General features: G+C 43.9%; 1 protein-coding gene across 2 annotated transcripts in view; it reads right to left on the bottom strand.

The window, feature by feature from the left end:
• The window catches only part of LOC144830473 (ATP-dependent 6-phosphofructokinase, muscle type-like), a 409,256-nt gene that overhangs the window by 248,557 nt on the left and 145,872 nt on the right, over positions 1–14,827 (bottom strand). For both annotated transcript variants that reach the window (XM_078688915.1, XM_078688914.1), the window contains exon 2: positions 5,973–6,068. In XM_078688915.1, coding sequence (XP_078545041.1) covers positions 5,973–6,068 — 96 coding nt within the window. The remainder of the gene's footprint in view (positions 1–5,972; positions 6,069–14,827) is intronic.

Raw genomic sequence — 14,827 nt, 5'->3', positions numbered from 1 at the left:
GAACACAAATAATCAACCTGCCACCTTACACATCAAAGTCAAAGAACCTTGTATGCTGAGTCGCCCAAGGATCTTCCCTAGGCCCGTTATTCAACATCTACATAACTCAGCTAGCAGACCTAATCAAATCTTACAACATCAACATACTCTCCTATGCAGACAATACCCAAATGATACTCTCCCTGTCAGACAAGACACTAACTACAAAAAAACAACTTTGCAACATGCATGACCACAGTAACCACATCAATGAAAAGCAACTGCCTCAAACTGAACACAGACAAACTGAAGTAGCAATTTTTGGAAGGAAAGCATCCGGCTGGGACCCCACCTGGTGGCCAACCAACCTCATACCCTAACCCACCCCCACCACTAATGCAATACATTTTGGAATCACCATGGATGAGAAGCTCATCATGACAGCTCAAGAAAATGCTTCCACAACCTCAGTATGCTACGTAAAATCTTCAAATGGTTTCCTGAGGACACCAGAAAATGTTCACACAGGCCTTGATCACTAGCAGACTCAATTACAACAGACTCCATGCTGGAATCACTAAGAAACTCCTGAACCGGTTCCAGACCATTCAGAATGCCGCAGCAAGACCCATACTCAATCTACCTCATTGCATCCATACCACCCCACACCTCAGAGAACTGCACTTGCTCCCAATCCACAAGCACACCCAATTCAAACTGCTCATAAGCACATAAGAGAACTACACAACACCGGCCCTGCATACTTTAAAAGCTGCATACACTTCTAAACACCTAGCAGGCAACCCCGCTCAGCTTGAATCTCACTAGCACGCATACCCTGCATCCACAAAGCCACAGCTGGAGTCTGCGTCTTCTTTAATCTGTCCCCAAAACATGAAACAACTTTTTTCATCACATCAGAGAAACCCTTCATTGCTTCTCGAGGTCCACAACAAGCTGAAGACCTGGCTCTTTGAGTAACCTCACCAGGAGACAGCTGCCCGCCACCTGCAAAGCGCATGGATACCCTCTCAGGTGATTAGCCTGTTCTACAAATACACATAACATAGCAGAGAAACGGGAAACAGCCTTTACAACAAGGTTTTTACCTCGTTGTGCCTTTACCATGCATTTTTAGCACGCATATTTTTACCGTGAATATGTATTTACAATGCATGCCAATACCACACATTTACGGTAAGTTGGGGGGTCTCCCCCCACAAATACATTGTTTTTAAATCTAAAAAGAATGCGTGGTATTGCCATGCATTGTAAATACATATTCGCAGTAAAAACATGCGTGCTAATAAATGCGTGGCAAAGGCATGCAAAGTAACTGACTGCGTTGCACCGTTGCACAACCGAGAGAAAGGGGAATCAAGCAAGGAAAGAGGCTATAGGTTTTTTCTGCATGGCTTTCACCTTAAGGATGCTTCAAACATCAAAGAGGCGAAAGTAGGGAGTGAGCAAGTGTTGATGGTCAGGATGGTTGACAGAGAAAAATTATCAGTTGGCATGTAAAAGGTATCTGATATTTTTTTTAGAAGAATACAAAGGGAGAGCAGGCCGCATGCACAGGGTCACAGAATGATTCTTAAGATTGTGCCTTCCATCACCCAATACTCTCAAAAATAGGACCCGGACAACTGCCCTATGTTCTCAATGGAAAATACAAATTGCTGGAGAGAAGTGGATAAGGACTATAGGTCATATCCACAGAGTGGCATTACCTACACAGCATGGTAAGATTGGAGCCCCCATCCCGGTCCTGATGAAAGCCATGTACCTTTGGGACAGTATGGCTGAAACATGTTGACCTTTTTTTTTAAAAACTCACACAGCGGTGATTGGATAATTGCTTTCTTATTCACCGCACTTCTGTTTTCAAATCCCACATGGCTCCCTCACTAAATAAAGTTTCATTGGGGAACTCTTGATGGCTTTTTAACTCACTACACCCTTAGGGCCCCCACTCACTTTAGAAAGTGCATCCCTGTCGTCAGGTGCATGCCCGTCCTCCACCAAACGGGGTTTCTGGAGGGCGAGGACTGGCAGATGATGAAGCATGACACCTGGTGGTGTGTGATGCCAGTCCATCACTTTTTGTGAGATGCCCACAGTACTGCTTGGCAATCCACATTTACTTGGTTAATTTCTAGAAGTGGTCTTTATTTGTGATATAAAATACAAATTGTTCCCTGGGCAGAAGAAGGACTTGAGAATGAGTGACAGTGAGATGGGTCCAAAGACACTCCCGCTATCTCCAAACAACAGCTATACCCAAATGACCTCATGGGCAGCAAATGTTCAGGATAATTGACTATGTAAATAATTCACAATTTTTCGCTGTATGTACATTTGTCTCATGGGGATAATCTGAAAATCTGCCACAGGCAGAGCCCAAAAGGAGCAATGCTGGAATGCCTACTTCAAGGATTGGGATTTCTGGGAGACGTGCCCCTTCGAGACTTGCAAGCAAACTGGCCCCAAGTGTGCTGAAGCGCAGACTCTGCCCCTTATTTTGCCCGAGATGCGGTGGTGCAGGTAATAGTAGTCTGTAGTCTCTCCCTACCAACGTGATACATCCAGTTTTCAGATGAGTCCTCGCCAAGTTGGACAACAATCAAGAAATTTGGATGGTGTTCTGGTGTTGATCACACCAGGGCCAGAAACCATGGCCAACTGGAACCAAAGCCTGCTGTAAGGCTGATGTACCTCATGGTCTCAGAACCTTAGATAACCTCAAGAGCACTTCAAAAGACTATCAATCAGTCCCTAGATGGCTATGTATTTTTGGCACTGAAAAGGACTACTTTTGGCTTTAAAGCAGGGAATTATCTTGGTCCACATTTTATTCTATGCTCCAGATGTTGTCTCACTGACTGCTACCTATTTAAGCCCATGTCTTGAGAATGGAGGGTCAATCCCTTAAATTACCTCTCAACTGAGACTGATAACGAGACAAATAAGAGCCTGAAGAGGCCAGGCACTGCGAACAGGGATTAAGATAGTCAAATTGTTTTCATTGGGTAAGTGACATAGGCTGGATTTTAATCTTAGCCAGTGTATACCTTCAATTGCCCAGTTTTGGTCATAGAAGGCAGAGGCTATTACAGCACAAGATATTTTCCGTAACGACTAATTAATTATGCAGTAATAATAATCATTATTTTTTTAATAAGCCATACAACCACCAGCTTTCAACGTTGTTGTCCTACTTCACTTAGGAAAGAAAAGGAGGAAAAGACAACTATGGACAGCCTCCACTGATCATTGACTAAAGTTTGATGACAGGGAGGTGCCCCTCATAATGTCCATGAAGCAGAAGCAACACTATGTAGGGTATTCCTGCTTCATCAATCAGGTATGAGGGTAGCAGGCCTCATCAAGGCAATTTGTATTCACTAACATAACACACATTTCTGATAGCTAGGTATCTATGATAGGGCTTTACTCTGAATAAGGCATTTGACCTGATGAGTTATTGACCATCCATGTTTAGGGACATTTCCAATCAGATCGTCTGTTTGCAGTCAGTTTCCAAAGAGCCATTTTAGTTCTTGTTTGACGAAAAAAGCCTCTTTTATCCACGAATCGCTATGAACTCAGCCCCCTAATTTGTTATGCTATGTATGTAAGCTTCTGCCTTATGAGTAATGGTGTTTATGCACCTCTTTTCTGCTATATTTAACTCTATCCCCTCTGTAAAGCACCCCAACGCCTACTGGGCCTGATCCATGCTAAAGAAAACAACAAAGAAACATCCCTTGGTATGTGTAAATCTTGCTCTGTTTTAGTTTTTTCCATTCTTTCTGCATCTAAGTCCACTATCTTTCAATCGTATTTTCTTTTCAACAAGGATCTGCCTTGAAGGTCTCCGAAGCTTACGGGATCACAATTAAAATAAATATCCATAATCCAATCTGTCTGCCAATGTATAGTTCCATTTTTATGTCTGACTGCTGATGTGTGCCTATCTTTCTACCTATACATCTCAAATTGCAGTGAAGTTAGTTCTGCTGGTTATTTGTATAGCACCCTAATCCTTGTGGGGATCTTCTCAAAGCCAAGGCGAGGCCAGGAGAGATGGAAAAGTACGACAGGGAGACAAGAAAGGAGGGGAGAGAATAGAAGGAATGAGAAGATCCAGGTGGTCATTGCGGCAGCCGATCTTAGGCAACAGATCAGCACAAGGTGAATGAGCGTGCGGGCAAGGTAGGAAGGTAACGGGTGAGGTCAAGTCAGGAGCTAATGGAATTTTGAAACAAGCCAGAAGGTGAGGGGTGACACTGAGAGGAACCAGGATATGGGCGAGATTTGGAAATCATGCTACTGTTTAACGAGAGATACTGGATCAGGCCAGAGACAGGAGACTTCCTACCCTTCATCTACACTCTGCCTACAGCCACACGTCTCTTGTCAGCAAAAGTAGAGAAGTACTTGCCATACAAACCCCCCAAAATAACTATCGATTGCGTTTCTTTTTCTCTTTTCCCATACCAGCAATTGGCTTGATCCCTTTAAAGTGACATGTTGAAAAACTCGTGCCTCGCTTTTCGCAAGTTGGCAAACGTGACTCGGCAAAGTTACTACACTCGACTTGGAGAGAGCCCCTCAAGGCTCTAAATCAATGCGGTGGCATTTGTTTGGACAGAGATCAACTATGTACAGCAACTGGAACCTCTTAACTCCAGGAACCTGCTTGGAAGCTCTACAGAGGGTGTCACGTGACATCCTAACGTTTGTAGTAAAAAAAGCCCCCACGGTTTTGAAATAGAGTGCCTTTGCCTTGAAAAGTTGTTTTTGCACGCTCGAAAACTGGGGGGGGGGGGCGGGGGGTTGGGGGGAAGAAAAAGAAAACCTAACACTTTAAAAAAGTGGCACAATTTCTTTCAGTTTGTTTACTCGCTCGACAAATGCCGCTTAAGTAAAAACTAGTGAAAATTGGTCTTTTTCCTCGTCGCTTAAAATCACAAAAGGTTGCTGCCTACGTTAACATTTAGAAATTGTTTGAAACCGTTCTAGCGGAAATGATCTGGCTTGTCCTGGTCTGTCAGAGCTCGCAGGGAGTTGTGTTATCTCATCTTCCAAAGTATTTTTGGCTGCTTCTTTGAACCGTCCAAGTGTCACATAACTCGCCTAGTCACAAGGTCAAGTGTAGTCTACGCTGATAAAGGTCAAGCTGGCTGAAAATAAAATTCTATATACGCATACAAAGTCTGAAAGGGTGGTATGAGTAAGAAAATGAAATATGTATTTAACGTGATATGCAAAGAGAAGTGGGAAAGATATATAGTCTCTTTCTGTGGCCCTTTATTTTTGGGACCTACCCCTGAATCAGGGAACAGGAATAACGCGTGGGTAAGGTATTTTAAAAAGAGGAACTTGAAATGTATTAGCTTCAAATATTTCAGCCAAACGTTCAGAATAACGTCTGTCATAATACAAAGCCAGGAGAGATACATCAAACTGTGACTGTAATATAGGACGAAAGGTTTGAAAAAATGGAATAAAACTATAACATCAAAAGGATATTTTTCCTATGTTAACAACTGATCCAGTGATTGAAACATGCAGCATTGCTGAATGGGGGCACTGCAGATTCACCAACACTACAGAAAAAAAAACTACATTCATTTATATAATAACTGAACATCAATTTCTACAGGGCGAACTCTGAAACACCTTGAAAACATTCTCCCTTCAGAGACAAAGATATACCATCTAGTGCAAAATATGTACACAAAAAAAGATTGTAAAATGTACATAGTCTGGCTCTGGGCGTATTCTTTCAACTGTACGTAATGTAAAATAAATATATTAAGGGGAAAGAAGCTGCCCCCGCAATATGATGCAATTTCAACAAAATGACAAATGTTTTCACCCAGATACGCTGCCACTCATTGCATTATTTTGCCATTAAAATTACCCAGGCCTTAGTTAACGGTGAAGTGTTGCCACAATACGAAAAGTGTGAATGAACGGTGCCTTACCCTGAGCATCTCCTCCTGAAGTGAGCACGGCGATGGCTTTGCCGACCCCCAGAGTCTGGGCCTCGGGGTGCTGATCCGACGAGTGCGACATCTTGTCTGCAGAGTGGAGAAAGAGCACAAGTTGGGCACCTGCTGCTGTTGCTCGCGCGCTCCCCTCTCCCACAGGCGCTGCTCGCGCGACATCCTATCCGCGCGCGGCCGGAGCCTCTTCATGCTTGACAAGGCAATATGCCATCACTGCAGACCCCCTAATCCGCTATGCTCATACAGTCTATTCAAAAGGGAATTTCCCATAGGCGCCGAGACAGGGGCAACTATTTGAAAAAAAGTATAAAACCTTACAAGCCCAGCACATCGCTTCCAACTTAAAATGGTTATTTATGCAAATCATATTAAAAAGACCAGTGGGAGTTTTTTTTTTTTACAATATCTCTTTATTAAGTTTTGCTGAGATAAACAAACAACGTAATACACCCCCCAACATTCGCAAACACCTAGGCAAATACACAAACAGTAGTACATTAAATATTCCGGGGACCGAGGCTAGAGCGGGACAACAGCGCAGCAAACATGACTGTCCTCTAGTTATCACATCAGGCTTGGGGGCCCCTCTCTTTCAGCTTGTGTTCGATGCTTAGTTCGCCCAACATTAAAGTAATTATCCTACGGCGTTCCCTAGCCATCCTCTTTCCCCTCCCTCCAAGGGCCCCAGATTTTTTCAAACTTGTGAGGGCAACCTCTCTTCTGGTACACTCATTTTTCTGCCCCCATGTACCAATCCAAGCCCTCCTCCTATTCTCGCATGGTGGGCAGAGTGGGCACCCCCCAGTGTTTCAGAATGTCTCTGCAGGCCACCATCAGGACCAAGTTACAGAACAGTAGGGTGTATCGGTCCAGGGTTTGTTCGCACCAAATTCCCAATGAAACCAATTGAGATGTAAACCGCACTTTATCACCCAGGGTTTCTGATATCGCATCACCCACCTGCATCCATAGGCCCCTATCTGTGGACATCCCCACAGCGTATGAGTGAGGGTGCCCCGCAAACGGGAGCCACATAGGCATCATTCATTGGCAGCGCTACCCATACCAAAAAGACGGGTACGACTCCGAGGGTAGCTTGCCCTATGTAGTTACTTAAGTTGGATCAGTCGAGCCAGCCCGGATCGCAACTGCTCCGGGATACCCACACGCCTGACCTCAGTCATCTTATAGTCTACCCAGGTCTCTCTCCCACTGTTCACTCAAAGAGTCCAGGGAGGGAAGACTGGTAAGAGTGTACAGTACATCAGAGACACTGCATGGTCTGTCAGGGGGGACCTCAACGTCCTATATTCTAGTGGGGATTTCTCCACTATCTTGGTCAGCAACACCCCACATCTATCTAGGAGAAAACTCATCTGGTTATACCTCAAATTTCATTACAAGAACAGAGGCTACATTATGCATTATTCCTTTAATGCAGTCCAAGCAGCCGCTTACATCACAATATTAAAAGGTTTCAGAATAGAACAATAGCAACACATGAAAGGCATGAGCCATCAACAATCTGCCTCTTTTAAAAGCGGCTCCAAGCAGATAAGTTAATTTTCCTTCATTACCATTATTCAATTTTATTTCTATTTTGAAGTTCCCTTGGTGTGGCTTAACCCCACCCCCCGTTCCAACTGTCTCTATACCGATCTCCAATTTACGGAGATCTCCCTACACCCCCTTCCCTAGTCCCATCCTTGCATGACTGACCAGATTAACCTGCCTTTTCTTTCAGCTTATGTACTATTTCTAATGTATGAATATATTTAAAGATTTTTAGATGTTTAATCGAACCTTAATATTTTGTTTTTTGTGTAAACGATTATTCTTCACTTTCAATTGCAAAGTAAAGGGGCCCCCTGATACTGATGAGAAGTACACCTAGACAGGGAAAATACATTAATGTAAATACTCTAGGGCTACTTCAGACCATTAAATCCCTCAAACCATTATGAGGAGAAGAACAAACATTAGTGACACTAAAAAATTAGAAAAATATAAAAAAGTGTATTTATTAGTTATCTTTATCTTTTTTTTGGTTCAATATAAAAAGATATAATCATAAGGGTGGCAATGCCAACGCTAGCATTAATGCAGAAAGACAAATAGTTGTTCTGACTAAAATAAATCCAAAGCTATCTGACATGGCGGATAAAGAACCCTCACAAAACCCAAAAGGTTTACTCTTTGGAGAAGACCTCATTAAATCCTTGGTGAAATACGTCTCCACTTTCACCGCCCTAGACAAAGCACAGCAAAATATGCGCAGTTTTCAATCCTAACCTTTTTGGGTGGGCCAGAAGGCGGGGCCTCTCTTCCAGCAGCTGCAATCAAAGGCCATTTCCAAGATCCTGTGGTTTCGGAAGAGGGAATCAGCAGTACAATGTGTCTCAATTTTACCCCCAGAGAATTAGAGGCCTATGCATCAGAGGATTTAGATCCCGTGGAACCTTCATCTCAAACAACCCTGCAAGTGAGAACTCTCTCCCTTCTCCCTTCTCCTTCTTTTTCCCAAAAAGAGGTTAGGACACTAAAAAACTGACTGCACAATTGGAGATTGATCACTCAAGATCCTTTGTTCTTAAACACTGTCAATGGGTTTATGATATATTTCACTCACATACCTTTACAAACTTCTTTTCCGACAGACATGCCTCTCTCTCCAGAGCAACAAAAAATAATAGAGGAGATCTCCTCTATGCTTCAGAAAGGAGCCATAATAGAGGTCCCATTAGAAACGTTAAGATTTTTAAGCACACTCTTTCTTGTAAAAAGGAAAGACAAAGGTTGGAGCCCTGTCATAAACTTAAGAGAACTAAACAAATATTTGTTTTACAGACATTTCAAGATGGAGGGCATCCATCTCTTGAGGGATTTACTTCTAGAGGGAGACTGGCTAGTCAAACTGGACCTAAAGGATGCTTACTTCACCATCCCTATGGCCGAATCCCACCAACCCTTTCTTCAATTTGTCTGGAAAAATTAACTTCACCAATTTCAGGCTCTCCCCTTCGGACTCTCCTCTGCCCCATTGGTGCTTCACCAATGTCATGAGAGCTGTTTCCTCATCTCTAAGAATAAGGGGCATTTGTTTAATCATTTACTTAGACGACATTTTTATAATGTCTCAAGATCCTTCATAATTAGCCAAAGACCTGAAGACTGTGATGGATCTCCTAGAAAGTTTAGAATTCATCATAAACAAAGAAAAATCAATTCTGTCCCCTTCCAGATCTCTGGAGTTCCTAGGTTTCACAGTAGACACATTGAAATGTCTCCTTTTACTACTTTCCAAAAAGATTACCAAAATCAGGAAGGAAATAAAACACATCCTGAAACAGCAAGACCTATCTCTGAGTTAGCCAGACTTCTGGGTCTCCTCTCCTCCTCCATTCAAGCCATCTTTCTCGGTCTCCTCAACTATCAGGCCCTCCAAAGGGTAATGGTGAGAGCCCTAAGATCTGGCCTCTGGTACGGAGATCGGATCTATCTGGATCAAGAAGCCAAATTGGAACTAGCCTGGTGGCTCGAGAACCTAGACGCGTGGAACAGAATAGCAATCTTTGGTTCAAAACCAGAGTTTGTTTTAGAATCAGATGCGAGCCTTCATTGCTGGGGAGCTTGCCTTCTCAATCAGAACATTGGTGGCATCTGGTCACAAGGGGAATCATCTCACCACATACATTATTTAGAACTAACAGCTGGGCTTAACACCCTCATGAGCTTCAAACAATCTCTCCAGGGGAGGTCAGTCATTCTAAAGATGGACAACATGTCAGTGGTAGCCTATATAAATCATCTGGGAGGCACCAAATCTGCGGACCCCTCAAAGCGGAATACCTTCCTGGGAAATCGAACATCTCTGCAGACTGGAACTCAAGATTCCTGTTAGATCACAGCAATTGGAAACTGAATGTTTCCGTGTTCAGTACCCTAAACAAGATCTGGGGCCCTCTAGAGATAGACTTATTTGCGAGCAGACTAACCTTTCAACTGGAGAACAACTTCTGCTGGATGCCCGACCCGGGTGCTCTAGCAGTCAACGCCTTACTACAATCTTGGAAAGGAGCTAAGGTGTACGCATTCCCTCCCTTTGCCATGATTCAGAAAGTTATTCAGATAGTGAGACAGGATCAGTGCTTCCTTGTCCTAATAACTCCCTTTTGGTCATCCCTAGCACTCTAGAACTAGCTTGCATCCCCCCTTCTGAATTCCTACCCTAGAGAATCTTCTTGAAGACATAGACGGAGGAGTTCACCCCCTAATTCAGAACGGGAGTTTAACCCTTCTTGCCTGGAGAGTGTCAGGAGATCCAATGAAATCTCAGGACTTTCGGCGATGGCTGCAACTCTCCTCAGAGAGTCTTGGGCCCCAGGCACTCACTACAGATATAACAACATATGGAGAATCTGGGTACGTTTCTGCCTGGAAAAGAACCTGGATTCCTTGGAAGCACCTATTGTTGACATAGTTAACTTCCTTGTTAAACAATTTGATAAAGGCCTCAGCTATAGAACTGTCAATTGCTATAGATCGGCTATTTCTGCTGGTCATGTCCGTGTCAATGGTAAGAGGGTAGGTAAAAATGTAATTATTTGTAGAGTGATGAAAAGGATTCGTTTAAGAAGACCTCCTAAACCTAATTATGAAAGTCTTTGGGATGTCAAACTAATCCTTGATCTTTTCAATAACTGGCCTGTTAATACTCTCCTCAATAGAAAAAAAGTTTCCATTACTCTACTATGCCTAATCTCATGCAGAAGGGTATCTGACGTCAAAGCCCTGGAGATTACGAATATATCTTATAACATGTTTGGAGTCAAATTTGAGATTTATAGAAGAACAAAGACTATGTCTGATTCAATCTTTTACCCACATTTTGATTTATGTCCAAAACTTTGCGTTGTGGACTGCATGACAGAGTATGATCGCAGAATGTTTGCTCTTCGCCCTCAGGATGTTAACCAATTACTTATATCCTTTATTAAACCCCACAAAGGCATAACCTGGACCTCTATTGCTAGATGGGTTAAGACTGTTATGAGTTTAGCAGGTATTGACTTAAAGAAATTTCAAGCTCACTACCTTAGAGGGATGCTATGGCAAGTCAATCTCTCTGGTCTGGAGGTAAATTGGACGACATTTTCAAAGCTGCTGACTGGTCAAATGCTAGCACCTTTGCACGTCATTATTGCAAGCCTATTGAACATATGTCTGATATTGTTTTACAAAGCTACCAACATGCATAATGTAGCCTCCGTTCTTGTAATGGAATTGTGATTCTCATATTACCACGACTAGAGAATCTTGATTTCATTAAAGACACAGAGGCTGATATTATCCCTCCCATCCCACCCCTTGGTGGTCTTACAATGATTTAATGCTGTTTTTGTTACAGTTTATTACTGTACTTTTTTATTAATAATACTTGTTTCATATTTTGTTCCTTTTAGCTTGATAAGCTTGACATTATTTTTTGCATTCAAGAGATATTTACTTCTTTCTCTTTTCAGGTAACACTCCTTAACTGTGTGTCATCTGGCCTTTGGTTTTACCTTCGTTCTTCCTTCTCCTTCATCCTGCTCATCAGAAGATCGTTTTGATGTTTCAAGGTTCATGAACTTATTTTCCTCAAAATTTAAAAGAGGCAGATTGTTGATGGCTCATGCCTTTCATGTGTTGCTATTGTTCTATTCTGGAACCTTTTTAATATTGTGATGTAAGCAGTTGCTTGGACTGCATTAAAGGAATAATGCATAATGTCAGCCTCCGTGTCTTTAATGAAATCCAGATGCTCTAGTCATGGTAATATGAGAATCGCAATTCTGACACCCCGACAGTTCGTATTCAGTTTGCAGGTCACTAAATGGGAGTATTGCTCCATCCCTCCATAAGTCTCCCAACTGGGAGATCCCCAGCAGGTCCCATTTTTGATGACCCTCAATGTCCCGCAGCTTAGGATATAGGTCCGAGTCCCAAAAAGGGGTCTGCAATGTCATCCTGCCCCACAGCCCAGTGCACATGCCCCCATCTGCCAAATAGTGACTACCACCTGTGTCGGGATGGGGAGGAGAGGCAGCCCGCCGCCTCTGTTAAGTCGACAGAGGTATCCCTCCGGGGCCATAGAGGTGTGGTCTGCTCGCAGGGAAGGTTCCTGCTGGGACCAAAAATCCCAGTAGTTAAGTTGAAGTCTCGAGAGGGCAATGGCTCCTTTGCCTGGCGTATGCTCAGTAGTGAAAGGGCTATTCTTGGTATGTCGTCATCTCAGAGTAACACTCCCATTACACTGTCCACCCTATGAAAAAAGGCATCCGGGACTGCCTTTGGGTTATTCTGTAGGATGTACAGGAATTTGGGAAGGCAGATCATCTTACAGAAGGCAGCTCGGCCAAGGAATGAAAGCGGTAGTTTCTGCCATCTCTCAACGTCCCTGCGGTAGGCCTCTAGGACTCTCTCCAGGTTTTCCTGCATGTATATGGCTTGGTCAGCTGTGATAAAATTACCGAGATAGGGGAACCCTTGGTTCACTACCACAGGGAAAGCCATTGGCTTGCACAAATTGTTACGGAACCCCGCATAGGACCCAAAAATTACCAGGATGTCCAGGATTCTTGGTACTGAACGCAATGAGTTTGCAAGGAATAGTAGGATGCTATCAGCATAAAATAGAGACAAAGTACTCCCATCCCGGGTCCCAGCGGAGGCCCCTGATTTGTGCATCCAGCAGGATACATGACGCCAGAGGTTCAAGAGCAACCACAAATAATAGGGGCAAAACAGGCAGTTCTGCCTGATGCCCCTGGATAGGCCAAAGCGATTTGACAGCCCCCATTTAACCCGGACCCTCTCTAAAGGGTCTTTATATAGTAGGCTGATCCAAGATAGGAAATATGGGCCGAAGCCCATTTCTCGAACGACAGTTATCATGTAAAGCCATTCAGGGAGTCAGAAGCCTACTCTGCGACCAAGACCAAGAGGACCCCCAGTTAATGCAGGCATTTGCTGTGCGCCAAGCAGCCCATCAACTTTCTCAGGTTATGCCTTGTGGCCCTATATGGCATGAATTTGGACTGATTGGGATCGACCAGGAGGTCAATCACCGGTGTTAGGTGGTCTGCTAGAATCTTGGCTAGAATTTTCATTTCAGTATTGATAAGGGAGATTAGCCTATAAGAGGCACAATCTTGCCCACCTTTCCCACTTTATGGATCAAAACAATTGTCACTTCCCGGAGGTCGGGTGGCAGGACGCCCACTTCAATAGTCATATTGAACATGGAAAGCATCAGCTTCGTGACTTTTGATATGACACCTTTGTAGAATTCTACCGGGAAGCCATCGGTTCCGGGAGTATTACCATTGTTCAATTGCGAAATAGCTGTAGTCACCTCACCCTCCGTTATCTTCTCCTTAAGCGCCTCAGCCTGGTCAAGATCCAGGCAAGGGGCCGGAAGGTCCCCCACAAAGGCCTCCAAGTCACCCTGACCAGTGGTAGTCTGACTCTGATAGAGCCATTCTAGATACTTTTGCAAATTTTAGTGCAGTACTCAAGGGGGGTCATCCTTAGCTCCCTCTCTGCCGTCTAAATGCCCCCAACTCAGCTCTGCCCGTCCTCCTTTCTGGCCAGCCATGCAAGGAGTTTGCCGGCATTATTGCCTACCTCATAGATCCGACCCGAGTAGCTGGAAATTGACCTCTCACCTCTTGTTTGTCGCTCCAGGGCAATGCATTCCCGCCTGACTTCTTCAATCCTATGTACCCGATCTCTAGTGGGGGCAGCCACATAGTCTGCCTCAATCTGCAGCAGTTTGTCCTCAAACTCCAACACTCCTCATCCCTTTAGGAAGGTGGAACCCGGCTGCATGGTTACCCTCACTTTTTGCCTAGTGTTTTGATGGTTTTTGACTTAGTTTGGCTGGGATCCTGCTATCCAGGTTCCCAGCCTATCTGTTTCCCTTTTGAAATTGATTGCATGTACATTAGGTACACTCCAGATTGGTTACTGGGTTACCCTTGTGAGTCCCTAGTATATGGTACCTTAGGTACCAAGGGCATAGGTACCCCAGAGGCCTACCAGGGGGTGGAGCATGTATTATGCCACCCCTGGGAAGCCTTCCAACATGACACCACAGATCTGCTGTTCCAGATCTTGGGAAACTATCATGGATTCAGGAGGGCAGGCAGGCTTATCTTGGGACGATGCTTGGTACACTAAGGAGTGCTTCCAGTCCTCTGACAAACATCTGAGGAAATCAGCCTGCTTCAGGTCAAGATCCAGAAGAAGAAATTCATCCAGTTTAGTTCCAGCTGACGGGGAAAAGGCACACACACCTCTATGTCAGGTCAACAGAAAACGCTGGGGTGTTACTATATAAAGTACTCCCAGTACTCATCAAGAAGTGCAATGGAACTGGACAGGTATATAACTCCAAGAGAGGATCAAATGTTAGGAGACCAGCCGCTTTCGAAGGACAGCTTGTCTCATGAAAACTAAATGGAAATTGGATGGAAGGAAAGCTATGTATATTGCATCCCAGAACCAGGCAGCTACCATTCATCTCCTTATAAGTTCAAGGGATGCAGGTAATGGCATAAAGAAACAAGAGGGCCCAACTGCAGTACTGGCCCCAACCATTAAATGCATTCACTCACTCTTCACATAGGGATTGAAGGAAAGTATCTGTATTGTAATCACTAGAAGGTGAAGAGACTGTGCAGTTATGAGACAATACAAGGTTATTTATGGGATTTGGTAGATCTTATTACAGTAAAAAAAACTGTGCCCAAAGACTCAATAAACTGCCACCAACCATAACTAGATGA

Source organism: Lissotriton helveticus, chromosome 1_1, assembly GCF_964261635.1.
Source record: "Lissotriton helveticus chromosome 1_1, aLisHel1.1, whole genome shotgun sequence".
Taxonomy (NCBI): Eukaryota; Metazoa; Chordata; class Amphibia; order Caudata; family Salamandridae; genus Lissotriton; species Lissotriton helveticus.
The sequence above is the reverse complement of the archived record's forward strand: the minus strand, read 5'-3'. Positions and strand labels throughout refer to the sequence as shown.